Raw genomic sequence first — 26,381 nt, forward strand, 5'->3', positions numbered from 1 at the left:
ATATTCCACTGTGTGGCCATTCCACATTTTACTTCTCCAATCAGCAGTTGATGGACATTTGGGTTTCTGCTTCTCTGAATAATGCTGCTGTGAACATCTGTGTATAAGTTTTTGTGTGGACATATGTTCTCATTTCTCTTGAGTATATACCTAGAATTTCTGAGTCTTGTGCTGACTATATATTTAACCTTTTGAGGAACTGCCAAACTATTTTCCAAAGAGGAAATTTACATTCCCACCAGCAGTGTCTGAGAGTTCTGATTTTTTACATCTTCATTAACCCTTGCTATTATCTGCCTTTTTTTTTATTATAGCCATCCTTGTGGGTTTGAAGTGGCATTTCACTGTGGTTTTGATTTGCATTTCCTTGATAGCTAATGGTGTTGAGCATCTTTACATGTGACTATTGGCCATTTGCATATCTCTTTGGAGAAACAGCTATTCAATAGATCCTTTGCCCATTTGTAGTTAAGTTCTTTTTTTATGGATCTATTTATTTTTATTTTAAATTGTGGTAATATATACATAACATGAAATTTACTATCTTAACCATTTTTAAGTATACAGTTCAGTAGTGTTAAGTACATTCACATTGTTGTGCAACCATTTCCAGAACTCTTTTCATCTCGTAAAACTGAAACTCTGTACCCATTAAACAGTAACTCCCCATTCCACCTTCCCCCAGGCCCTGGCAACTACTGTTGTACTTTCTGTCCCTATGAACTTGATTACTCTTAAGTTCCCCATATAAGTGGACTCATACAGTATTTGTCATTTTGCCACTAGCTTATTTCACTTAGCATAATATCTTCAAGTTTCATCCATGTTGTCACAAGTTAGAACTTCCATCCTTTTAAATGCTGAACAATATTCCATTGTATGTATATACCACACTTTGTTTATTCAGTCACCCATTAATGGACACTTAGGTTGCTTCCACTTTTTGTCCATCATGAATAATGCTGCTATGAAGATGGGTGTACAAGTATCTTTCTGAGACTCTGTTTTCAATTCTTTGGGGTATATACCAAGAAGTCGGATTGTTAGATCATATGGTAATTCTATTTTCAATTTTTTGAGGACCCACTATACTGTTTCCTATAGCATCTCTACCACTTTACATCCCCACCAACAGTGCACGAGGGTTCCAGTTTCTCCACGTCCTTACCAACACTTGTTACTTTCTTTTTTGAATAGGTCTCTTACTGTGGTTTTGATTTGCATTTCCCTAATGATTAATGATATTGACCATTTTTTAATGTGCTTTTGTTTATCTCCTCTGGAGAAATGTTTATTCAGATCTGGTCCATTTTTTAATTGCATTGTCTTTTTATTATTGAGTTGTAAGAGGTTTTTTTTAAAATATTCTAAATATTTTAAAAATATTCTAATATTTAAAAAATATTCTTATCTGATATATGCTCCGCAAATAATTTCTCTCCTTCTGTGGGTTCTTTTCTTTTTTTGGTGGTATGCTCTGAAGCACAAAAGTTTTTAGTTTCAGTGAAGTCTAATTCATTTACTTTTTGCTTTTGTTGCTTGTGTTTTTTGATGTCACATCTAACCTAAAGTCACAAACATTTACTCATATATTTTCTTCTTATAGTTTTAGCTCTTGCATTTAGGTATTTGATCCATTTTGAATTAGTTTCTGTGTATGGTGTGGTGAGGGATCCAACTTCATTTTTTTTGCATGTAGACATACAGCTGTTCCAGCACCATTTGCTGAAAAGACTATTCTTTCTTCATTGAATCATCTTTACACCATCGTCAAAAAATCAACTGACCAGAAATATGAGGGTTTACTTCACGACTCTCAATTCTCTTCCATTTACCTAAATGTCTCTTCTCGCACCAGAACCACAACGTTTTAGTTACCGTAACTTTGTACGAAGTTTTGAAATCGTGAAGTATGAGTCTTCCAAATTTGTTCTTTGTTTTTCAAGATTGTTTTGACTGTTCTGGGTCCCTTGAATTTCCATATGAATTTGAGGATTGGGTTGTCAATTTCTGCAAAGAAGCCAGCATGACTCTGATAGGTATTGTGTTGAATCTGTAGATCAGTTTGGAGAGTATTTCTCATTAAACAATATCAAGTCTTCTTTTTGATCAGCAAATATGGGGTATCTTTCCATTTATTTAGATCTTTAATTTCTTTCAATTAGGATGGAACCAGCACCAGCTCCTTTTTTTTTTTTTTTTTTTTTTTTAATGACAGCTTTATTGAGATATAGTTCACATACCATATAATGCATCCACTTAAAGTGTACAAGTCCATGCTTTTTAGTGTATTCAGAGTTATGCAACCATCACCCCCAAAAGACACCCCATGCCCTTTAGCAGTCCCCATTTCCCCACAACCCCCCAGCCCTAGACAACCACTAATCTACTTTCCGTCTCTATACATTTGTCTTTTCTGGACCTATTATATAAATGGAATCATACAGTCTCTTGTGACTGGCTTCTGTCACTTAGCATAATGTTTTTAACGTTCATCCATGTCGTAGCCTGTGTTTGTACTTCATGCCTTCTGTTTGCCTAATAATATTCCACTGTGTGGCCATTCCACATTTTACTTCTCCAATCAGCAGTTGATGGACATTTGGGTTTCTGCTTCTCTGAATAATGCTGCTGTGAACATCTGTGTATAAGTTTTTGTGTGGACATATGTTCTCATTTCTCTTGAGTATATACCTAGAATTTCTGAGTCTTGTGCTGACTATATATTTAACCTTTTGAGGAACTGCCAAACTATTTTCCAAAGAGGAAATTTACATTCCCACCAGCAGTGTCTGAGAGTTCTGATTTTTTACATCTTCATTAACCCTTGCTATTATCTGCCTTTTTTTTTATTATAGCCATCCTTGTGGGTTTGAAGTGGCATTTCACTGTGGTTTTGATTTGCATTTCCTTGATAGCTAATGGTGTTGAGCATCTTTACATGTGACTATTGGCCATTTGCATATCTCTTTGGAGAAACAGCTATTCAATAGATCCTTTGCCCATTTGTAGTTAAGTTCTTTTTTTATGGATCTATTTATTTTTATTTTAAATTGTGGTAATATATACATAACATGAAATTTACTATCTTAACCATTTTTAAGTATACAGTTCAGTAGTGTTAAGTACATTCACATTGTTGTGCAACCATTTCCAGAACTCTTTTCATCTCGTAAAACTGAAACTCTGTACCCATTAAACAGTAACTCCCCATTCCACCTTCCCCCAGGCCCTGGCAACTACTGTTGTACTTTCTGTCCCTATGAACTTGATTACTCTTAAGTTCCCCATATAAGTGGACTCATACAGTATTTGTCATTTTGCCACTAGCTTATTTCACTTAGCATAATATCTTCAAGTTTCATCCATGTTGTCACAAGTTAGAACTTCCATCCTTTTAAATGCTGAACAATATTCCATTGTATGTATATACCACACTTTGTTTATTCAGTCACCCATTAATGGACACTTAGGTTGCTTCCACTTTTTGTCCATCATGAATAATGCTGCTATGAAGATGGGTGTACAAGTATCTTTCTGAGACTCTGTTTTCAATTCTTTGGGGTATATACCAAGAAGTCGGATTGTTAGATCATATGGTAATTCTATTTTCAATTTTTTGAGGACCCACTATACTGTTTCCTATAGCATCTCTACCACTTTACATCCCCACCAACAGTGCACGAGGGTTCCAGTTTCTCCACGTCCTTACCAACACTTGTTACTTTCTTTTTTGAATAGGTCTCTTACTGTGGTTTTGATTTGCATTTCCCTAATGATTAATGATATTGACCATTTTTTAATGTGCTTTTGTTTATCTCCTCTGGAGAAATGTTTATTCAGATCTGGTCCATTTTTTAATTGCATTGTCTTTTTATTATTGAGTTGTAAGAGGTTTTTTTTAAAATATTCTAAATATTTTAAAAATATTCTAATATTTAAAAAATATTCTTATCTGATATATGCTCCGCAAATAATTTCTCTCCTTCTGTGGGTTCTTTTCTTTTTTTGGTGGTATGCTCTGAAGCACAAAAGTTTTTAGTTTCAGTGAAGTCTAATTCATTTACTTTTTGCTTTTGTTGCTTGTGTTTTTTGATGTCACATCTAACCTAAAGTCACAAACATTTACTCATATATTTTCTTCTTATAGTTTTAGCTCTTGCATTTAGGTATTTGATCCATTTTGAATTAGTTTCTGTGTATGGTGTGGTGAGGGATCCAACTTCATTTTTTTTGCATGTAGACATACAGCTGTTCCAGCACCATTTGCTGAAAAGACTATTCTTTCTTCATTGAATCATCTTTACACCATCGTCAAAAAATCAACTGACCAGAAATATGAGGGTTTACTTCACGACTCTCAATTCTCTTCCATTTACCTAAATGTCTCTTCTCGCACCAGAACCACAACGTTTTAGTTACCGTAACTTTGTACGAAGTTTTGAAATCGTGAAGTATGAGTCTTCCAAATTTGTTCTTTGTTTTTCAAGATTGTTTTGACTGTTCTGGGTCCCTTGAATTTCCATATGAATTTGAGGATTGGGTTGTCAATTTCTGCAAAGAAGCCAGCATGACTCTGATAGGTATTGTGTTGAATCTGTAGATCAGTTTGGAGAGTATTTCTCATTAAACAATATCAAGTCTTCTTTTTGATCAGCAAATATGGGGTATCTTTCCATTTATTTAGATCTTTAATTTCTTTCAACAATGTTTTGTGGCTTTCAGAGTATAAGTTATGCATTAAAAGAATTTGTATTTTTATTCATTTTGTTGCTACTGTATGGAATTATTTTCTTTATTACATTTTCTGATTTTTCATTGCTAATGTATATCCAGCTCCTTTGGGGGACACATTTTGAACCCTGTTAGCTCCCTTTACTGTGTACTTTTCAGCATTTCAAAGACTTTTAAGTGTCTTTTCTCAAGGCTATGTCTGCCTGATTTTGAGCTTTCTTTTTAAAATTTTAATTGTTATTTATTTTACTTTTGGCCATGCCTCGAGGTATGCGGGATTTTAGTTCCCTGACCAGGGATTGAACCTGTGCTCCCTGCAGTGGGAGCACAGAGTCTTAACCACTGGACCACCAGGGAAGTCCCTGAGCTTTCTTAAAAGCCCAATTCTGTGGCACTTTTGTGATAGTCACTCCTTTTGCACAGGCATGCACTTGGACAATCTCATGGCCTCTGCAGGCTTTTGCTGCCCAGACCTTGAGATCATAAAGGCATCCCAGCCTGCTGAAGAGCAGTTGGCACTGGGACCTCATGCTTGGGTGCACCACTCTGAACTTGATTTTTTAACCTGGACTTCTAGCATAATTTTTTAAATGTAAATACATTTCTTTACATAAAACATACATATATATAAATAAAGATTTTAAAATATGGGTAGGTTAGAATGAAATTTTAAAGGCCCAGAAAACCCACCTCCTCCAGAAACTGCTATTTGGGTTCTCCCTTTAATCTTTTCTGGCTGCATTTCATTTTGCCTGATGATGCATTTGCCAAAAATAGTGGAGATTATACATTTGTATCCATTTTCTTTGTAACATTATATCATAATTATTTCCCTGTGTTAGTATAGTCTCCATAAACAGCTTTATTAATGACTGTGTACTATTCCACTGAATGGATGGACTATAAATTAGTGATTCATTCTTCTAGTGTCAAACATTTCATTTCCTTTACCACTATAAATAACATTGCAAAGAACTATGTTCATAAAACCTTTCAGTATTTAGGAGTATTTCCTTACCAATGGATTCCTAGAAGTGGAATTACTGAGTCAACTGATGTAACAGGTTAAAGCTTTAGCTATCCCTCCATCACTTACCTAAGGGTTGTACTGATTTACTTTTTGCCCACGTGATGGATTTGAGTGTCCGTTTCACCTCACCCTTACCTGCACTAGGTAATATACTTTTAAGTTGCTAAATCTTAGTTTAAGAAATTGCATCTCATTTCCAAATTGTGAATAACTTTGACTACTAGTAATGTTTGTAAAAGGTCAGTTTATATCCCTTTCTCATTTAGTTATTAGGGTCATCATACTGTTTTTTTTTTAAATTAATTCTTCAAAGGCTTTGCTGCAAATGCTCCCTCCAGTCTGTCAGATAGATGACTTTAGTTTTTCTTTATTTAATCCTCAGAATTTTAAAAAGTTTATATGGCATGATTTATGTTGTTGTTTCTTTTGTGATTTCTTCTGAAACCTGCTATCATGTTTTCATTGTGCTAATGAGCTCCCATTGTCTTGTTCTATAGTTAGCTCTGTGTTTTCTGTGGACTGTAGTGTGCAGCTCCTCCTTCTCTAGTTCTCAAGGTCAAGTCTGATGGGAGAGATAGAGGGAATGGAGAAGGGGAGGCCTAAGTGCCCCAATCATGACACCATGATCCAGGCTTTGTTTTTGCATGTGATGTCCCTATCTTCTGATCAGTGGCTTAAAATTTGCTGTTTCCTACTAAAGAAGCCTCAAGTGCTTTTGTCAGAAAGCACTATAGGGCTTCCCTGGTGGCGCAGTGGTTGGGAATCCGCCTACCAATGCAGGGGACACGGGTTCGATCACTGGTCCGGGAAGATCCCACATGCCGCAGAGCAGCTGAGCCCATGCACCACAACTACTGAGCCTGCGCTCTAGAGCCTGCGAGCCACAACTACTGAGCCCGTGCAGCAAGGAAGACCCAACGCAGCCAAAAATTAATTAATTAAATAAATAAATTTAAAAAAAAAAGAAAGCACTATGTAGTGTATAGTATAATTATATACTATATAGATATATACTATATCTATAATTGGGTAACAATTATATACTGAAAAGGACATACCTTGAAATGTTAACAGTAGTTACCCCTGGGTGATAGGATTATGGGGGCTTTGTTTATTTACTTTCCTGCATTTTCTAAATTGTCTGTAATGAACCCTTTTAGAGTGAGAAAAGAAATGTTTTTGAAATTTTGAAAGGGTTCAAAGCCGGAAAACAGGAAAAAGACTCCTTCATTGGATGTCACATTTCCTCCAAAGAGGCCACCAGGTCTTCCCTCTGAAATGAGGATGTGCCAAAAGTCAGGGCTGCGGGGAGCTGTGTCTACAGGGGACCTCGGTCCACCTGGGCCCGGGAGTTGACCCTGAGCTTGAATCGTGGTTGTGGCTGGGACCTCGGGGGTCCCAGGACTCCTGGGTTCTTTCCTTACTTCTTGCCCAGCTGGATTCATTCCTGCTTGCGAAAAGCTGACAAAAACAAGGACAACAAGATGAACTTCAAGGAGCTGCAGGACTTCCTGAAGGAGCTCAACATCCAGGTGGATGACAGCTATGCCCGAAAGATATTCAGGGTGAGGCAGGATGTGAGGGCTGGGTCTGCCTGGCAGTGTGTCCTTGACTGCAGCCCGAGACCTGCTCTGAACCCTGCCCACCTGGCGTCCTGGCCCTGCAGGAATGTGACCACTCTCAGACAGACTCCCTAGAGGATGAGGAGATCGAGACCTTCTACAAGATACTGACCCAGAGGAAGGAGATCGACCTCACCTTCAAGGAGGCTGCGGGCTCGGGGGAGACCCTGTCGGTGGATCAGTTAGTGATCTTCTTGCAGCACCAACAGCGAGAGGAGGAGGCAGGGCCTGCACTGGCCCTCTCCCTCATTGAGCGCTACGAGCCCAGCGAGACGGGTGAGGGCCTGTGACCTGTAGTCCCAGGGCCACACAGGGTGGGGAGACCCCTGGGGAGACGGCAGCCCGAGAGTAGGGAGCTGGAGGGAAGGGGGTGCCTCAGCCAGGCCCAGGGCCCCTGGTCAGTATTTCTCTGCCCCAGGAAAGCAGATGGGAGGCAGGGACCCTCTCCTGGTTCCTCCTTCAGGGGATTTGAGGACCCCTCCCCCAGGAAATGGAGAGAGAGGAGGCTGGAAAAGCAGGCACTTTTCCTGCCTCCCTCTTTGTGCCCATGCTGGCCACAAAGCTTTAAGACGTCAGATGGGGGCCCAGTCCTGGAGAAGGAGGAGATGAGGCCCTGCCCTCAGGGGGGCCTCACAGCATGGGGGACAGAGGAGGAGGAGACAGGGCCCCACCCTGGGGAAGTCACGGTCTGGTCAAGAGACTCAAGCTTAGCCGCTTCCAAGAGGTACCGAGGACCAGCTCAGGACGGGAGGCATGGGGAGTAGCGGGGAGGGGAGTGGGGGGAGGGGGAGGGGGAAGGGGGGCCCCTCCCCCCAGAGCGGCGGCGCCAGCCTAGGGCTCTGACGGGCGCCGGCCTCCCGCCTCCCAGCCAAGACGCAGCGGCAGATGACCAAGGACGGCTTCCTCATGTACCTGCTCTCGGCCGACGGCAGCGCCTTCAACCGGGCGCACCGGCGGGTCTACCAGGACATGGGCCAGCCGCTCAGTCACTACCTGGTGTCGTCCTCTCACAACACCTACCTGCTGGAAGACCAGCTCACGGGGCCCAGCAGCACCGAAGCCTACATCCGGTGGGGCCGGGAGACCTGGGCATGATGGGGCGGGGCCGGGCGGGGCCGGGCGGGACCCAGCCCGGACTGAGGGGCCTAGCCGCCGTCCCACTTGCAGGGCGCTGTGCAAAGGCTGCCGCTGCCTGGAGCTCGACTGCTGGGATGGGCCCAACCAGGAACCGGTCATCTATCACGGCTACACCTTCACCTCCAAGATCCTCTTCTGCGACGTGCTCAGGGCCATCCGGGACTACGCCTTCAAGGTGGGCGCGCTTCTGGGCCTGAGGAAGGGGATGCCCGGGCCCACCCACCCCTCCTAATCCACGCTTGGGCCTCCAGGCGTCCCCCTACCCCGTCATCCTGTCCCTGGAGAACCACTGCAGCCTGGAGCAGCAGCGTGTGATGGCGCAACACCTGCACACCCTCCTGGGCCCCATGCTGTTGGATCGGCCACTGGACAGTGTCACCAGCAGCCTGCCTTCCCCTGAGGTGCCCGATGGGATGGGGTGCCCAGAGGAGAGGGCAGCGGACTGGCCGGGAGGCCAGCTGTGCCTTGACCAGCTGCCACTCCACCCTTAGCAACTGAAGGGGAAGATCTTGCTGAAGGGGAAGAAGCTTGGGGGGCTTTTCCTCCCTGGAGGGGAAGGCAGCCCTGAGGCCACTGGGGTGTCAGACGAGGATGAGGCCTCTGAGATGGAGGACGCGGCAGTGAGGAGCCAAGTGCAGCACAAGTCCACGGTTTGAGGGGGGCTGCGGCACGAGGAGGGGAGGGGGCAGCCCTGGGGCCCTCACCCACCATCCCCCTCCATCACACTGTGGGGTGTTTGCCTTGTCTGGGTTCTCTGTGGCTGTCACTCAGACCCTCTGCCCCCTCTCTCTGTCTCCCTCTCTGTTCTCTCTGTATCTGGGTTTCTGGCTCTCTCAGTGCCCACCTGCCCCAACCTCTGAATCTAACTTGGGCCTCCCCATGGCCCCCAGGAGGACAAGCTCAGACTAGCAAAGGAGCTCTCAGATATGGTCATTTACTGCAAGAGCGTCCACTTTCTGGGCTTCCCCAGTCCTGGCACCCCTGGGCAGGCTTTCTATGAGATGGCATCCTTCTCCGAGAACCGCGCCCTCCGACTGCTCCAAGAATCAGGTGAGCCCGGCCCTGTCCCCCCAGGGTGCTGTCCATCTGTCTCACCACCTGAGCTGGCCAGGGTCAGGACAGGCTCCCACCCCTCCGGACATCGCCCAGAGCTGGCACCCCACGCTGTTACCAGACAGAGCTGGTAGGGAGGGGCTTGGGCTCACCGGGAGGCCTCCGCTTCTGACGAGCCCACATCCCCCTCAGGAAACAGCTTTGTCCGCCACAATGTGAGTCACCTGAGCAGGATCTACCCCGCCGGGTGGAGAACGGATTCCTCCAACTACAGCCCTGTGGAGATGTGGAATGGGGGCTGCCAGATTGGTACGGGCTGGCTGGGGCTTGGAGGAGGCCTGGGTGAGGGTTTCCGCCTGGAGGGCCAGGGGCCAGGAGCCTCTGGGGACCCAGGCAGAGCCAGATGCAGGGATTTGTGGGCTCAGGAGCTGGTAATCTCAGTCTGGAAATATCCCCCACCAGCAAATGCAGCGTCTGAAATCCCATTGTTAGCACACTTGTCCTTTGAATTCTGGCACCAGAAATGGAATGCAAGGTTGGTGTGGTGGGTCAGTTAGGGCGGCAGGAGGGCAGTAGGCATTAGAGTGATCCTGGACCCTGCTTCTGCCTCACCGTGTGACTCTGGGCCTCAGTGTACCCCAAGCAGGCTGGGCTCTGGGGCCCCTGAGGCCAGCCCACAGCCTGTGACTGCTCCGTCCTACCTGTAGTGGCCCTGAACTTCCAGACACCTGGGCCAGAGATGGACATATACCAGGGCCGATTCCAGGACAATGGGGCCTGTGGGTACGTGCTGAAGCCTGCCTTCCTGCGAGACCCCAACTCCACCTTCAACTCCCGTGCCCTGGCTCAGGGGCCCTGGTGGGCTCGGAAGCGGCTCAATGTCAGGGTATGGCCAGCCACTGGAGGGACAGGTGCCATGGGCCTCCCTTCCCCCTCACTACCATCCTGAACCCTTAACTGTCCCCCGCCTTTCCTCAGGTCATCTCAGGGCAGCAGCTGCCAAAAGTCAACAAGAATAAGAATTCAATTGTGGACCCCAAGGTGACAGTGGAGATCCATGGCGTGGGCCAGGACGTGGCCAGCCACCAGACTGCTGTGGTCACCAATAACGGTACATGCTGGGCCTGGGCTGGGCCCGGCTTCTGGAGCTGGTGTCCATGCTGTTGACATGGTGCCTGCACCCCTAGGTTTCAACCCATGGTGGGACACAGAGTTTGAGTTCGAGGTGATCGTGCCTGAGCTCGCCCTCGTGCGCTTTGTGGTGGAGGACTACGACGCCTCCTCCAAGAACGACTTCATTGGCCAGAGCACCATCCCCTTGAAGAGCCTCAAGCAGGGTGAGTGTTTGTGGAGGGAGAGGACGACTCGAGGGGAGGCATCTCTTGGGAAGGGGCCGGCTATTCCTCCAAGCATCCTCCCTAAGTGACCAGAACTCTCCCTGTGCGCTCCTCCCCGCCCATCCGCCTGCCAGGATACCGCCACATCCACCTCCTGTCCAAGAACGGAGACCAGCACTCGTCTGCCACCCTCTTTGTGAAGGTGGGCCTCCAGGACTAGGCTCGGGGAGTCTGGTGAGGGCTGCCCCGAGCGGACCAGGCCCTCTGTCCACATCTGGGGGCAGGACAGGGGCTGCTCCCAACCTCTCGCTCAGAGCTGGCAGCCCCGCACTGCCTTCAGCTCCAACCTACTGTCTGTGTTGCTGCCTCTCGGGAGCCCAGGAGCTGGCCCAGTCCCTGGAGCTGTCCTCAATTCCGTTAGGAATGACACTGCAGCCCGCTCCATCCTCCAGCCGGGCCCTAGGTTGAGGGTTTTTATAAAAATCATAAGACTAAGTACTGTGGTCTCTTTACCTGGACACCAGAAAAATCCCTGTAAAGCATGCGTGCGTGTGTGCATGCCCCAGAGCACTGGAGCCCCAGCACCTCACTCTCCACTTCTCCACCCTCACACTGGAGCAAGGGGGGGACATCTATCCCCTGGGCGGGAGGGACCAGCAAGAAACAAACCCCTGCGTGGCGGAGGGTATGGAGGGCTCAGTCTTTGGACTGTCGCGGCCGACCCCTCCAACCCCAGAGGCCCACTCTCCCCAGAGGCGGACCTGCTGAGTGACCCAGACCTGAAAGCCCACTCACCACATCTGGTGAAGGCCACAGGCTTTTATTTTAGTGACCCAGGAGTCTCCAAGCAGGGTGCGCCAGGAGGGCCTCCCCGGGGGACTCATATACGTGTAGGGGAGGTGCCCGCAGGCAGGCGTCTTGGCCACGTAGATGGAGCCGGCAGGGTCGGGCTTCAGAAGAAGCCGAGCTGCTTCTTCTCCTGCTGCTGCCTCCACTTGGCCATGCTGTAGAACTCCTCCTTGGACTTCCCAAAGATTTCTTGGAAATCAGAGTCTGAGAGATAGGACTGGGGTGGGGGAGAGGAGGGAGTGGGTGCGGAGCAAGGGTGTCAGCTGAACCCAGAACCCTGTCCCACTCACCCAGAGGTGTCATCCTCTCCCACACCTCTGTGCCCATCACCCTATCTGGAACACACATCTCCCAGGGCAGCCTGCCCATTGCCAACCATCAGTGGGTCATGCCCTGGGCGCTGGCAGCTCAGCTTTATATGCAAGATTGCTGGGGCGGTGAGTGGCGGGGCGGGGGTCTCAGGCATCCACCTCCTTGTGGGCCGGGTCCACACCCTCCGGCAGGTCCTCCACAGCCTGGTGCATCAGCTGTTCTCGGGGCAGGCTCCCGCTGGCCACGGATCTGGGGCTGCTGCTCCTGCCGCCCGCCTTGGGGCCCAGCTCCAGCTCACTCTTGGAGCTGTCCTTGGAGCCCTTGAGGGCCCACGGGGCCGCCGGGCCTGCCCTGCCATTGCTTGGCCATCTGGACAGCTGGAAGTTGTTGACCTGCTGTCAGGAGAGGGGACTCAGGCTGGGGAAGCTGGGGGATGGGCTCCCGTGGGAGGCCACACTGAGCCCACCTGCCCTCCTGCCCCCAACTGCCACCCCTGCCCTCTACCGGCGCCTGGTTCCTTCCCTGCTCATCCTGCCCTCTGGGCCATGCCAGCCGAGCCCAGACCCCTGGGAGGCCCCAATACTCACTGCTGTTATCTCTGAGATGGCAGATACTGCTCCCAGGCCGCCCTCCACCACCTCCTCATAAGACTGATTGCTCTGGGGGCAAGAATCAGGGTGGGGGCCGGATGGAGGGGCACCAATAGGACCAGATTCCCCACACACACTGGAGGTCCCTGGGCAGGGCAATGGCTCCCGCCACCGTCTGCCAGGGCAGGCCCCTCTCCCAGGATTAGGGTGGGGATGGGGGGTTCAGTCCTTACTCACCGTCCATTTGTAGGGGTCCCAGGTGTGGAACCATCCAGTGAAGGTGGGAGGCTCGTGGCCCTGCTTGACCAGCACGATAGGCGTGGCCAGGCTCCTCCCTCCTGGGTGGGTCTTCAGGTACTCCTGGCCCCAGGCCACGGCCTCCTGCTTCCACTGGCTCGCAGCTGCCCCCAGCCACAGGAAGATCTGGGCCACAGAGGGGGCCTGGCCTTGGGCGGGTGGAGCTGACCACTTCCCTCCCAGCCCTGCCCATCAGGTGGTCTCAGAACCCGATGCACACATCCCAGCCAACCAGACCCACCCAGCAGGCTGGCTGCACACCCACACACCCGTAACTGTGCCAGGAGGTGTCAGGCATGCATGTGTGCAATCAATCCACACATATTTACTGAGCACCGACTGTGTGCCAGGCAATGTTCTAGGCACGGGGGGACTCAACCATGAGAAAGACAGAGACAAAACCCCTGCTCTTGTAGAGCTTTCATTTTGCTGGGGGAGACACAAAAATAAGTAAAATATGTAGTATATCAGATGGAGAAAAATAAAGCAGGGAAAGAAGAGAAGTGGGGTGGTGGCGGGGTAGATACTGTCATTTTAAATTAGAGTCAGGGAGAGCCTTACTGAGAAGATGACACTGGAGTCAAGCTCTGAGGGAGGTGGGGGAGCAAGTCACATGTATGTCTGGGGGTAAAGTGTTCTGAGCAGAGGAAACAACCAGTACAAAGGCCCTGAGCACGCTGGCATGTTCACAGAACGGCCAGGAAGCCATGGTGGCTGGAACAGAGTGAGCGAGGGGGAGAGTCGGGGCCGCTGGTCACAGGGCTGGGGGAAGGGCTTTGGCTGCGCTCTGAGTGGGATGCGAGCCCAAAGGCCTCCTTGCCACAGTCACACACAGTCCCAGGCACAGTGATGCAGATACACACACATATACACACACACGACCACAGATGCACAGACACAACCGTCCACCAGCACTCAGCCAGACGGCAAATCACAGCCATACACTGTCACCCGTACTCATGCATAGTTGCACCTAAGCACGGTTACAATGGATCACGCAGCCTGAAAACACAAGTAGCCTGAAACACCATCACATCCAGCCACACAGAAACATGATTACACGGTCACACGAATTCAGTCACTCAGGCAGTCACACCTGCAGCCAGTTACATTGTCTCTCTCTCACAGTGTCACCAGTTATAGATGGTCTGGTCACTTATAGCCAGTTCCTTGACCACACAGCCATTACACACAGCTGTACACACACAGGCAAATGCAGGCACACAGACAGACAAATGACAATGAAAACACAACCATACAAAATTTATGGGATGCAGCCAAAGCAGTCCTAAGAGGGAAGTTCATAGCGATACAGGCCTTCCTCAAAAAAACAAGAAAAATCTCAAAATAAGCAACCTAACCTACCACCTAAAAGAATTAGAAAAAGAACAAACAAAACCTAAAGTCAGCAGAAGGAAGGAAATAATAAAGACCAGAGAGGAAATAAATAAACTAGAGATCAAAAGCAGTCACACAGAGGCATCACGCACATGTGCACGCACACGCACACACACACACGGTCACTTTATGGCCACCCACTCGGCACTGACATGTCAGCCATAGGCACTCAGTTGCATGGACTCACACGCCCTTATAAGGCAAACGGAGTTACACCCAACTACACAACCGGTCACAACCACACATGAGTCCCAGACACACAGCCACAGTCTCCTACAGGCTCCCTGGGTCACAGAGTCGTCCCTGGTGTCTTATCCACACTCACACAATTGCCCAGTCACTCAGTGTTACAGTGTCGTAGATAGTCACACACTCACCCGTAGCCTTATATGCAGTCACATGGCTAGAAACACAAAGTCACACACACACTCAGTTACACAGGTGCAGACACCCCCCATTCGCACCCCAGCCAGGCACCCAGGCTGCCGCACCTCCTCCCAGGTGTCCAGTAACATGACATCATACTTGTCCAGGTCCTCTTGGCTAAAGAACACCACTTCCGTGAGGACCAGGGGGCCCGTCTGGATGGAGCACTCAAACAGTCGTGGCTGGAAGTCGGACACATCCTCGGGGAGCCTGGCCAGCGTGGCACAAAGCCATGAGGGGCACAGAGAGACCTGGGCTTCTGACCAGCCTGGGCCAAGCCAACCCGCAGCACACCACCCCTCTACCGCCCCCCAGGGGCTGGGACACAATGCTTCCTGGAGCAGGAGACACCCGCTCGCCTCTGAGTTCCACCCATCCCAGGATCCACTCCCAAACGCCTGCCCTTCTCTGGGCCTCCATGTCCTCGTGTCAGTGGGGAAAGCAGGTTAGGTAGTCTGTCTTCCCACAGGCAGCCGGGGTGCAAGCTACCCCATGAATTTCCCGGGGAAGGAGCTCCGGGAAGGAGGGGGTGGCTGGCTGAGTGCAGAAGGAGGGCCGAGCTGGAGCCCTGCCGCCCTGGGAGGGAGGAGCCGCTGGCCCCACCCATGACCGGGAGCCCAGGAGCCCGGCCTCAGGCCCAAGGTGGGAGGACAGAAGCCAGGCTGAGAGAGGGCGACAGCAGCACTTAGGAGCTCAGGAGACTTGGGGGGAGCACGGCGCATAGCCGGGCCGCACACACATGCAGAGCGGCAGGTTCTCCGCTTCCAGTTCCCTTTGAGGCCTCACTCTGTCCTTCCTTCCCATACACACCCTTATCCATTTACACACCCCCACACACTATTCTTGCACACTCCACACACGCTGTTTACCCATACGTCATATAACACCGGGGACACCACCCGTGGGGATTGTGAGGTGGGGGAATGCACTTTGCCCTCTGGCCCTCTGCCGATAGGACAGTCCAGGACGGGGACCGTACAGGGAGCACATTCGGCCAGCAGAGGGCGCCACCACCCTGCCGTCCTCGGCACCTTCGTGCTCCAAGTTAGGGAGGAGGGAAGGGTGGGCTGTGCTCCTGGGAGCCCCTGGACTGGGGAGCCACGAGTTCTCAGCTCCAGTCTGGGCTCTCCACCTCCCTGTGTGACCCTTAATCAGTCACCCACCCTCTTGGGCCTCAGTTTCCTCCTCTGGGTCAGGAGAGCACCCTCCTCCCAGCCTTGTCACCTCTTGTCGCTGGGGTAGGGCGCCCGGCCCCCCAGGGCCTCCCAGAAGTGGGGAGGCTCCTGACCCTCCAGCACCATTTCCTTGTCCTTCCTGGAGATGACGGTGACCACTGTCCGCGCCATCTCACGCTGGTCACCGCTGCAGCCCTGGCAGGCAAAGAGCTGGGTCACGCCCTGCACAGGGAGGGGCCTTCACCTCCTGCGCCACATCCCCTACAAACAGGAGCCTGTGCAGAGCCACACCTGAGTCACAGGAGCCCTGGGCTCGTGGCGGGGCACACATGAAAAAGTGTCTCCCTTCCTCCCCCTCCTCCTTCTGTCTCCTCAGCTGATCAAGGTCACAGGGACCGGGACCCTCTCCAGGTCCAGAGCACAGGATGGGGACCTCCAGGCTTGGAGATCATTCACAGTTTATGCTGAAGATCAGAGAAAACCCTGGCAATTTGAACTAGGCCTCCTTTTCCCAAGAGACTTGGGAAGGGACATGGTCCCGGCACGAGGCAGGAAGGAGGGGAGGCAGCCTGGGCCTGGTTGGCTCTGACCCGTGGATGCCCAGGTCCACCCATAACTTCCCCCAGGGCCCAGAAGGGACACTGTGGCCTCTCCCCCACCTCCCTCCGGCCTGAGGCTGGACTTGAAGTCAGCCTCCGCTGCAGAGTAGACCCTTCCCTGGCCTGGCACCGCTGCCCCAGGCATAAGTCAAGTGGTTATTGCTGGGGTACCTTTCCAAACCAGAGGTAGCAGAGGCCAGCTGTGGTCAGCAGGAAGATGTCGTTGGAGTTGAGGGCTGAGGCACGGGCTGGCACCTCCAGGGTCCAGGTGTTGTAGCTGTCGGTGCCTCGTACGTGGAAGAGCCTTGTGGCAGACTCTGGCTGCCCTTTCCCGTCGTGCCCAGCGCTCCCCTACGAGAGGGCTGGGCCTCAGGCTGAGGCAAGGGCTCTTGGGGCCGCCTCCCTCTCCCAGTGGGGGCCAAACTGCCTCGGCACCCAGGGATCCCTCTCCTGAAGCCACCTCTGTTTTCTACCCTCTGAGTGTGGAGTGTGAGGACCCCATCGGTCTAGAATAGGGAACCAGGCCCTTTCTAAACAGACCCCTCACCCCATCTCCGAGGGGTCAGAGCATGGATCCCCCAGGCCTTGAAGACGGAAAGTGGGGAGCAGCTTTGCCTGTGTGTGACCCCAGGTAAGGCCCCGGCTCCCTTTCCATTCCGTTTCCACACTGTGAGCCTGTTCTGTGGCTGCCTCTGGGGATGGGGGAAGAAACTCAGGCAGGGGTCACCCTTGGAGCTCCTGGGCCTCGGACAAGCACCAGGAAGCCAAGGGGCTACCGCTGGGCTCCTGACCTGCAGAGAAGGTGCTTAGCACATGCGTGTAAGGGCGATGGGCGCACGGAGGAGTGGAGAGGCTGCGGCCACAGCAGCAAGGCGGGCCCTACCTGGAAGATCACCAGCTGGCCCTGGAAGATGGCGAGGAAGTGAGGGGGCTCGCTGCCCATGGTCACGTGCTCCTGCACCAGCACTCCGTGATACTGGAGGTCCAGCTCCTCGGCGTTGCTCTTCAGGGCCTTGATCTTGTGTGCGGCGGCCTGGAGGCCCTGTGGGCAGGGGTGGTGAGGGCCTGGCACGGCTCCCAGACCCCACTCTCACCTCCTCAGCTCTGGGGCTCGAGGGTGCCCTCCACCCTGCTCAGGCCGGCGCACCTGCCATAGGTACAGGATGTACTGGACGAGGCCCATCTTCTGGTATGTGTAGAGGACAAGGTAGCAGTTGCCTGCGCACAACTGTCCGTGATGGGTGGGGTCCACGGGCTGCCTGCATGAGTCCTGGATGGACCACACCTGAGGAACAGGGGACCAACAGGCAGGGGTGGTGCCTCCACCTGAACTAGCCCACCCACCCTGCGTCCAGCCAGGAAGGTCTCTGCAGCTGGGGGCATGCCTCATCTGTGCAGACAAGGGGCTCCCCCCGAGCTCTGTGCCCACCCTACACTCTGTGCTTCCCCCAGGGACCCCTGGGACCCACACTTGTGCCAGCCTGTTCTCAGCCAGGACTCTGAGTTGGTGTGTGGTGCCTGGGACAAACAAGCGGTGAGGACTCCAGAGGCTGCCCACGCTGCCACATGCCACCCCAGCCTGACTCCACCAGCCACAGCCCTGCACAGCTGCTCTCTGCTCAGGCCAGGGCAGCAGAAGCTGGGCAGAAGCAAGGCCTTGGGGCTCTTGGAAAAATTTCCTTTTTTTCAAGTGTCACTTCAAACAGCAAACCCTGTTCAAAGACTGAAAGGGAAACACGTAGTCACACTTAATGTGATGTCCTGTTCCTGTGGGTAGCCGAGCATGGGCCCTGGAGCCAGGCAAACCCTGGTTGAATCCTGGTCACCCACACTGGCAGTGAGATCTTTCTGAGCTTCAGTCTTTCCCACCTGTGAAGTGGGGGTAACAGCGCTCACCTCGACATGGCAAGAAACAACATCTGGGCATCCCGTGGCCACACAGAGCCTGACAGCAGTCTCTGGAAAAGACCAGAGCACCGAGAATCCTGCTTCTGCAGAAGAGGCTGACTGCAACCACTCGCCTCCAGGAGCAGCACTCACCTGGCAGCCAGGCCTCCTGGCTCGGGCCCCGCCTCTGGCTGCCTGTCCCCGAGCCTGCTGTGTGTGTGGGGGGGTGCTGGGGACGTCCCCTCCCTGCCTTTGTGCTTGGGGCCTGGGCTGCAGACCCCTCCTTCCTTCCTCCCTTACCCTTCTCTCCGCTTTCCTGTTTCTCCTTTTTTCTCTCTAGCTGGCTGACCCTCTGTCTCTCCCTGGATACCCCATCTCTCCCTGACCCCCTTTCTCCTCTCCCTGTGCCCTCACCCCTCCCTGCTCTGCATCCCATCCCCTCCTCCCTCTATTTGGTCTCCTCCGCCCTCTCTCTCTCATTCTCAGTCTCCTCTTTGTCTCTCCCTGTACCCCCAACCTCTCATCCTCTCTCCCTCCTCCCCCTCCGCCCCGTCTTCTCCTATCTCAGTCTCTCCCCACTCACTGCCACTGTCCATCCATAGTAGGGCAAATGTCAGAGGGCACCTTGGAGAAGCAGTATTTTCTCTGACCTCGGCCTACCTTGAGAACTAGCGCGCCTCACACAGGCCCAGCTGTCCTGTTCCCATAAGCTCTCAGCACCCGCACACCAAGCCTCGGGGCCAGGGGGGACCACAGCTTTAGCCCCATTTTACATATAAAAAACTGAGCCCTGAAAGAATTAAGGGCCCTGCCTGGGGGTGACCCAATTAGTCAAGATACAACCCTGCCTTGTACAGAGCCTGGAAGGAGCCCCCAACCCCTGCATCTCCCAGAACATTGGTCTGAGACCAGACGGGTGGCTGACAGGGTGTGACTCTGTGTTGGGCGTGTGGGGCTGTGATCATGTGTGATGTACAGTTTGTATGCTTACATGTTTGCAATTGTTTGAATAAGTGCAATCACAAGGTGTGTCTATATTATAATATATATGTGTCATACATATGACAAAAGGGCGCAATTAATTGTCCTAATGTTACTGTCCTGGGTGCCATGAGTGTTACCGAGCAAGTGGCCGTGGCTGCGTGGGACTGTACGCGTGCTGCGTATGAGCTGGCAGGGCGGAGGGTGCGTGTATACGTACACATGCCCCGTGTGTCCCTGATTGTGTGTAGATGTGCACCTGGGCGCACCTGGGTCACTTTAGCAGCCATAAGGTTCACCTGAAGACAAAGCCTACACCTGTGCGCCCATCTTCCCCCAGCCAAGCTAGTGCCCTGCCCCTCACCTCCACCTTCCCAGAGCCGTCGTCCACCATCCTGAGCTGGGCCGCCAGCTCAGGATGGCTGTGCAGCTTGCCCACGTCCAGTTTCACCTGAAGTAATTTACCTGAGGGTGGGACAGAGGGTGTCACTGGCGACGTCTGCCCTGTCTCAGACCTCACCTCGCCCAGCCAATCACGCAAGAAGCTCCCTCCGGCTACGCCCCCTCACCCTTCCCGAGGAGATTCTGGGCCCCGCCCAGGACCCGCCCCTCCGGCCCCGCCCCTCCCCGCCCCACCCATCGCTCAGGCAGCCTCTTCTCGAAGCTTCGCTCCGCCGTCCGGCCACGCCCCCTCACCCACTCCGCGAAGGTGCTTGTTCTTGCGCTGCTCCCCAGACCACGATCGGAAGAGCTGCTTGAACGCGGCCGACTCGGCGCCTTCGTCCACCACCTCCACATTGGTGTAGCTCGGGTAGCCCTTGGCCTGGATGAAGCCCTGGGCGGGGGGGGCTCTGTCAAGCGTGTGGCCCAAGGGCCCACTGCTCCGCTCCACCCGCAGGACCTGCCGCTCACGCTGCGGGGCCAGCCAGTGCACTGAGCAACGTTAATTAACTGAGCTCCTGACTGGCTTAAGGAGCTGGCTCCGGTACTACCGACTTCTCCGAGGTCCCTGAGGACAGGCAGGGTCCCGTCAGTCCGGGCCTCGGGAAGGGCCAGCTATGACCACCCGTCAGACCCCAGGCAGAGCCCTGCCGCCCCTCCCGGAAAAGGAGGGAGCACCCAGTGCTTGGAGAATCCTCAGACCTCAAGGCGGGTCCCCCACATCCCCCTTTTACACATGGTTTCTTGGAAGCTATCTGGTCCTCCCCCATCAGGGCCCCCAAGGCAGGCCACAGCCCGCGGTACCCCAGAGAGGGGCCCTGTGTTCCCCCTCGGACCGTTGGGCAGAGCTGTGTCTCCGCCCTCAGACAGGGCAGTGGGTCTTCAGGCTTAGACCCCAGGGCAGGGTTATGTCCTCCTCCATCAGACAGGGCTCCCAGGGCAGGATGTATCCCCCTCCTGGCCCCAGGGCAGGACTACCTCTCTCTTTAGACCCCAGGACATGGATGTCTCCCAGCTTAGGTTGCAGGGTAGGGCGGTTTCCTCCCGACCCAGGAACCAGGGCAGCGCTATGTCCCTCTAAGACAGGGCCCCATAGCCTCACCAGAGCCCTGCTGAAGGCAGCCTTTTTCTCCTGGAGGCTAGTCATGCGTCCCTGCCACACGTAGATCTTGAAACCACCCTGGTCCAGGATGTAGCAGTTCTGGGAGCCAAAGTGGGGCTGGTCAGTAGGTGGTCCAGACTGGGTTGGGCTTGTGGAGTGGGTGGGGAGATGGACGGGATGGCTGGGGCCAGGCTTGCCTCACCTCCTCCTGCAGTAGGTCTTGGGCCAGAGGGCAGGTCGACAACTCCTGGATCACCACATCCTTGCCCTTCTCGTAGACACTAGGGGACAGGCATCCAGATGTGGGCAGCTCAGCTCCTCCCGGGCCTGGCTCCAATCCAGCTACCACTGCCCCTCACACCTCCAGAGGCAAAAGGCTTGGGGGCTGGGGGCCCAGGTTGAGGTCTTCACTGCAGCCTTGCTGTGAAGACTTAGGCAGCTCCCTGGCCCTCTCAGGGCCTCAGTCGCCCTGTCTGTACAATGCGTTCTCAGAAAGGCAGCCATGCAAGAGCACAGGCTGGGTCTAAGGTCCCACATGGCCTGCCCCAGAAACCCATGAACCTTTTCTAGAGGGCTTCCTAGAGAAACCATGTTATTGCAGTAATGCCGGACATGCACGCCTGGGCTATTCCTATTCTACCCACCCTGCCCACTCCCAAGGTCTGCTCACTGGTAGAGGCGGACATTGGCCTTTTGCAGTTGGTCAATACTCTTGCTGGGCATGGCGGTGTGCAGGTTGCCCACTCTGCAGCCCAGCACCGCTTCCATGATCTGCATGAGGTCAGTGGCTTCAGCCTCATCATCCACCACGCCAATCTGTGCACGGCCACCACGCTCCCTGTCCTGGAGGCTGCGGGTCAGGGCCAGGCCCTGCGGGACAGGACCTGGCAGTCAGAGTATCCCCAGAATGCCCCCCTTCACCTCCCAGACAGTCCAGCCCAGAATCCTCCTGTCACTGCTCAGCTCCCAGAGGCTGGGGGCCAGGGGAGGTTTCCCCTTATCCTGGCATCCAGGGGTACCACCAGTTCAGGATCTGGACTCAGTTTGTAGGTGCTTCTCAGCTTCTTAGGCGAGAGTGAAGCCCACCTCTTGGGGTAGCTGGAGGATGGGCACCTGGAGGACCACCCCTCTCCCCAAGCACTGCACCCCTTAGTTCCCGGGGCAGACACTGACCCGCGCCTTCTCGGCAGTGCTGGTTTTGGGCCCATTCCACTGGATCATCATCTTGCCCAGGTCTAACAGGAAGATGTCACTCTTATTAAAGCTGTGCCAGGAGAGCTCCACCTGCCAGAGCCAGGGGTCAGGGAGGGAGACAGTGTGTCATACCACCCGCACCCAGGTGGAGGGGCACTGCAGCCTGTCCTTGCCCACGTGCGCATAGCTCAGGTGTGTCACTTATGTGCGTGAAGCTGCGTGCAACTGGACGTATGTGTGAGTGCGACACCACTCTGATGGTGTGCAGGCACGCATCCATGTAAGCATGTGAGACCTTGAGCGTCACTGTGGATGTGGCTGGGTGCATCTCTGGGCATGTGTAACCGTAGGTTATACTGCATTTCACAGGGTGTCCGTGACCGAGTGTGACACTTCTCACTCAGTCAGGTCTACAGCAGTACATGCGTACACAGACACATGGATGCAAGTGGGGCGCAAGAATCAGTTTATCCACATGTGTAGATGTGTGTGTAGGTGAACATCAAATGTGAAGAAGTGTATGAGCTCCTGGCTGACAGTGCATGTGTACCTGTGTGGGGGACAGTGTGTTAACTGTGGAAAAGGGCAATTATCATCCCAATGCTTTGGAGAGTAAAAGTAGGAGCTCTGAATAATTATGCCAGGCTAACAGGCAAAACCTGCGGCTGCATGGTGGCGCTGCATGACTGGGCAAGTATGATCACTAAATCTGTGGGTGACACTGCGTGAGCCTGGGTGGGATTGTCTGTGAGTCACAGAGCTGCCACATACCATGCAGACAGTAACGTACACAACTCAGTGTCACCATTCACATCGCAGGCGTCAAACTCCTGACTGTTCATTACACTGATGGCAGCAAACCGTCTTGTTCTCACAAGATCAGTATTTTCCATCAATATCCTGACAGACGGAAGTAAGGGGCACTCAGGTCTAATTTGCACAAGGGCACTCTATGGACCGAGTGGCATTAGGGCTAACAGGGGAGACACTGGGTGTGCCTATGGGTGACAATTATGATGTGTATGAGAATGTGGGGCTGTGCACCTCCCCAAATCATGCTACTTCCCATTGTGCTGCTTACCAGGGTCATCCAGGTGCATCATCTCGTCTGCCTCACCTCCCTAGTTCTCAGTGTGTCCGTGGGACGGATGAGGAAACAAGAGGGTCAAAGGAGCTGTGGGAGGGGTGGGGCTGGAAGCCTGGCTCTGCCTTCTCTCTCCTCATCAGGATGGGCCATCGGGGAATGCTGACCTCCCGCGTTCTCCCCCCAGTCCCCACCGCCCTCTACACTTCCCTACACTTCAGGACATGCAGTCCAGCTGAGTCCATGGTCAGGTGGCATCCCTGGCAGCTCTCACCTCGCTGGCTGACACGTGCTTCCCCGCTCTGATGCGCAGCAGTCGCTGGATATTGTACACGTTGGTCTCCACGTGCTTGAGGGCAGAGGCCAGGCCTCCCTTCCGGTAGCTGAGGAGAGCATGGGGTCCCATGTGAGACCACATGCTGCCATGCACAGGGGTGAGTGCAGATGTACGCACCTGCATGCACGCTTGTGGGGACACACATGTGCCTGTTTAATACAGGTGTGCAAGTAGATATGAACACATGTGTATACAAGCATATGGGGGCAGTAACGTGCATGTGTTTATCCATGTGTAGATACGTGGACACATGAATGTGTATATACATGTATGCATGTGGGGTATAACGTGTATCTGTTTATCCGTGTGAGTACAGATGTGCGTGCATGGCATTCACACAACCGCGTATATGTGTGTAGGTGGACATGAATACTCACCGATGTATGTGGGTGCCCATCTGTAGGTGGACATACATGGGGTGGCGTGTTTTCTGCATGTGCATGTATACGTGTGTGTGCATTTATGTATATACTATTTACATGTATCAGGTTCAACAGAAATGATTGAATACTGGCAATTTCCTCTGGTTCGACCTAATATATTGTAATTGTTAATTAAATAAATATTTGAAGCAATTTACAGCAAAAGACATATTTCTATTGGGCAAAGTAACAGAAAAGCAAACTGAAAAACAACACTGGGATCCACTCCTGGGTATACACCCAAGAGAAATGAGAAACATATGTCTACACAAAAACTTGTATACAATACTGGATGGTGAGTAAACTTACTGCAGTAATCATCTCACAATATATGTAAGTCAAACCATTATGCTGTACACCTTAAACTTATACAGTGCTGTGTGTCAGTTATATCTCAATAAAACTGTGGGGAAAAACTACCCAAAACTTGTATACAAATGTTAACAACAGTATTACCCATAACGGCTAAAAAGTGGAAACAACCCAAATGTCCATTAAGTGATGAATACATAATTAAAATGTGGTATATCCATAAATGGTGTTGTATAATTCTATTTAAGTAAAATGTCCAGAAGAGGGAAATCTATACAGACTGGGGCAAGGGAGTATTGGGGGAAATGGGGAGTGATGCTAAAGGGTACGGGGCTTCTTCTGGGGGTGATGAAAACGTTCTAAAATTATGGCGATGGATCCCACAAGTCTGTGAATACACTAAAAATCACTGAATTGTATGCTTTAAACGGGTGGGTTGTATGGTATGATTTGTAGGTCAATAAGTTGTTACCTGCCCCCCCTCAAAAAAACCACCCCCCACACTGTGACGAGGGAGACAGTTGCCCCAGGCCGCCAGCCACCCCGCGGCTCCTGCCCCTCCCGGCCCCCTGCTCGCCTCACTCACATGATTCCAGGGCGGAAGTAGCTGCGAAAGCAGGCGGATTCGTGGCCCTGCGCCTCGCGGTGCTGCACGGTGGCGCCACCCAGCGCCTCCTGTAGGTGCTGCACGAAGGAGCCCGCCGTATCCTGCGCCTCCACACCCGCCTCCTTCCCGACCCAGTAGTGCAGGTCTTTGGGCGCCCCCGACGTGGCTTTCAGGCTCTGGGGGACCTAGGGCCCAGGTGTTTGCGTCCGTATGTGTGGTGAGGGGCTGAGGTCCCAGGAGTGGGGTGGGGCCCGAGGGCTGGGGCAGAGATGGGAGACCGAGGTGGAGGATGTACGAAGGGCTGTGGGGAGACTGGTCAGGTGCTTCCACCGACAGGAGACGGAGACCGGGGAGGGAAGGGTGAAGAGGCCTCAAAGGCAGCAGCCTCCATATGGGATGCGATTCTTGGGCTCCCAGCCTGCCTTTTGCCCGGGCGGAGCTTAGTCTGCACCATGGAACACCCAAAGGGCCAGCCACCACCATCCCCCACTCCCCAGACTCCTGAAGTGCTCACGTGCAGGACGATGTAGCAGTGCTCCTCAAAGAAGTTACCATAAGCCCGCTCGGGGACCGGCACCATCTTAAGGTTCTGGGAGAGGAAGTTTCCTAGTGACAACTTGGGAGACCCCATTCCCCCCAGCCATGACCCTGTGGGGTAGCGGGAGGGAGCTCTGAGTGGGGGGTGGGAGAAGCCTGGTCTCAGAGACCTGCACACTGTCTTTATCACCAGCTCTTCTGCCTGGTCGTGCAGCTCACCTCAGTGATCCATATGTGGAGGACCCTGTGGCTCTCGATGGCTGGGAGGCCCCTGTTGGTGTCCATCCTAGATCAGGAAAGAGTGAGGGAGGGAACAGGAGGCAGAGTCCTCAGGCCCTGGCCGCCTGTACTCCGGGCTCTAAGCAAGAGCTCTCCCCCCACACAGCTCTCCAAAGACCCTTCATCATAGCCTGTGCCTCTCATGAGGAGGGCTGCGTAAACAAAAGGGCCAGCACACCAGGACGGGTACTGCAGATGTCGGCACAGAGGCTTTGCAAACAGGGACCTGCCTTGTCGTCTGTGCTTGTGCTCTTGAAACAGGGCTGAGCTCTGTGGACAATGATAGGCTTTGAGTCTGTGGACAACCTCTGCAAACAGACAGGGAGTTTGAAACAGGCTATGCATACAGACACAGGATCTGCAGCCAGGGACAGTCACTGTAGACAGTGATAGGCTTGCAGTCAGGCGAGGGCTCTGCTAGTCACAACAGGTGCTGTAGGCAGGGACAGACTCTGCAAACAGGGGCAGGCTCTTGAAGTGAGACAGAATCCTGTAGACAAGACAGTCTCTGCACACAAGGCAAATAGGTGTAGGTCTTTCAGACAGTTAGGAGATAGCCATACAAAGAGACACAGCACCTGCAGAGAAAAGGAACAGCTTCCTCAAACCCAAGAAAGGGATGCAACAGGCACAGGTTCT

At 52.6% G+C, this 26,381-nt stretch overlaps 2 protein-coding genes across 10 annotated transcripts in view; one reads left to right on the top strand and one right to left on the bottom strand.

Annotated features, from left to right (window-relative positions):
• The window catches only part of PLCD1 (phospholipase C delta 1), a 24,657-nt gene extending 13,248 nt beyond the window's left edge, over window positions 1–11,409 (top strand). For both annotated transcript variants that reach the window (XM_055080161.1, XM_007127786.4), the window contains 12 exons: window positions 7,200–7,329; window positions 7,431–7,662; window positions 8,255–8,456; window positions 8,554–8,698; window positions 8,775–8,924; window positions 9,015–9,173; window positions 9,414–9,573; window positions 9,769–9,885; window positions 10,284–10,462; window positions 10,555–10,687; window positions 10,764–10,913; window positions 11,048–11,409. In XM_055080161.1, coding sequence (XP_054936136.1) covers window positions 7,200–7,329; window positions 7,431–7,662; window positions 8,255–8,456; window positions 8,554–8,698; window positions 8,775–8,924; window positions 9,015–9,173; window positions 9,414–9,573; window positions 9,769–9,885; window positions 10,284–10,462; window positions 10,555–10,687; window positions 10,764–10,913; window positions 11,048–11,133 — 1,843 coding nt within the window. In that variant the 3' untranslated portion in view covers window positions 11,134–11,409. The remainder of the gene's footprint in view (window positions 1–7,199; window positions 7,330–7,430; window positions 7,663–8,254; window positions 8,457–8,553; window positions 8,699–8,774; window positions 8,925–9,014; window positions 9,174–9,413; window positions 9,574–9,768; window positions 9,886–10,283; window positions 10,463–10,554; window positions 10,688–10,763; window positions 10,914–11,047) is intronic.
• On the bottom strand, window positions 11,284–26,375 carry VILL (villin like). Of its 8 annotated transcripts, XM_055080158.1 has the most exons (21): window positions 25,973–26,375; window positions 25,683–25,749; window positions 25,441–25,515; window positions 24,906–25,111; window positions 23,523–23,631; window positions 22,144–22,254; window positions 21,641–21,840; window positions 21,173–21,251; window positions 20,971–21,069; window positions 20,124–20,262; window positions 19,792–19,892; window positions 17,707–17,844; window positions 17,443–17,601; window positions 16,731–16,910; window positions 16,010–16,155; window positions 14,851–14,995; window positions 12,902–13,087; window positions 12,662–12,733; window positions 12,233–12,469; window positions 11,709–11,979; window positions 11,284–11,372 (listed from the first exon to the last, which is right to left on the bottom strand). In XM_055080158.1, exons 2-20 carry the CDS (start codon window positions 25,746–25,748, stop codon window positions 11,866–11,868), a joined length of 2,562 nt encoding a protein of 853 aa, XP_054936133.1. In that variant the 5' UTR covers window position 25,749; window positions 25,973–26,375; the 3' UTR covers window positions 11,284–11,372; window positions 11,709–11,865. The 8 variants fall into 8 exon arrangements, with proteins under 8 accessions (XP_054936133.1, XP_028334679.1, XP_028334680.1 ...); XM_028478878.2 differs by having other exon boundaries at window positions 12,233–12,466; window positions 25,683–26,375; XM_028478879.2 differs by having other exon boundaries at window positions 25,634–26,375.
• Between the last annotated feature and the right edge of the window lie 6 nt (window positions 26,376–26,381).

Source organism: Physeter macrocephalus, chromosome 18 (assembly GCF_002837175.3).
Source record: "Physeter macrocephalus isolate SW-GA chromosome 18, ASM283717v5, whole genome shotgun sequence".
Classification (NCBI taxonomy): domain Eukaryota; kingdom Metazoa; phylum Chordata; class Mammalia; order Artiodactyla; family Physeteridae; genus Physeter; species Physeter macrocephalus.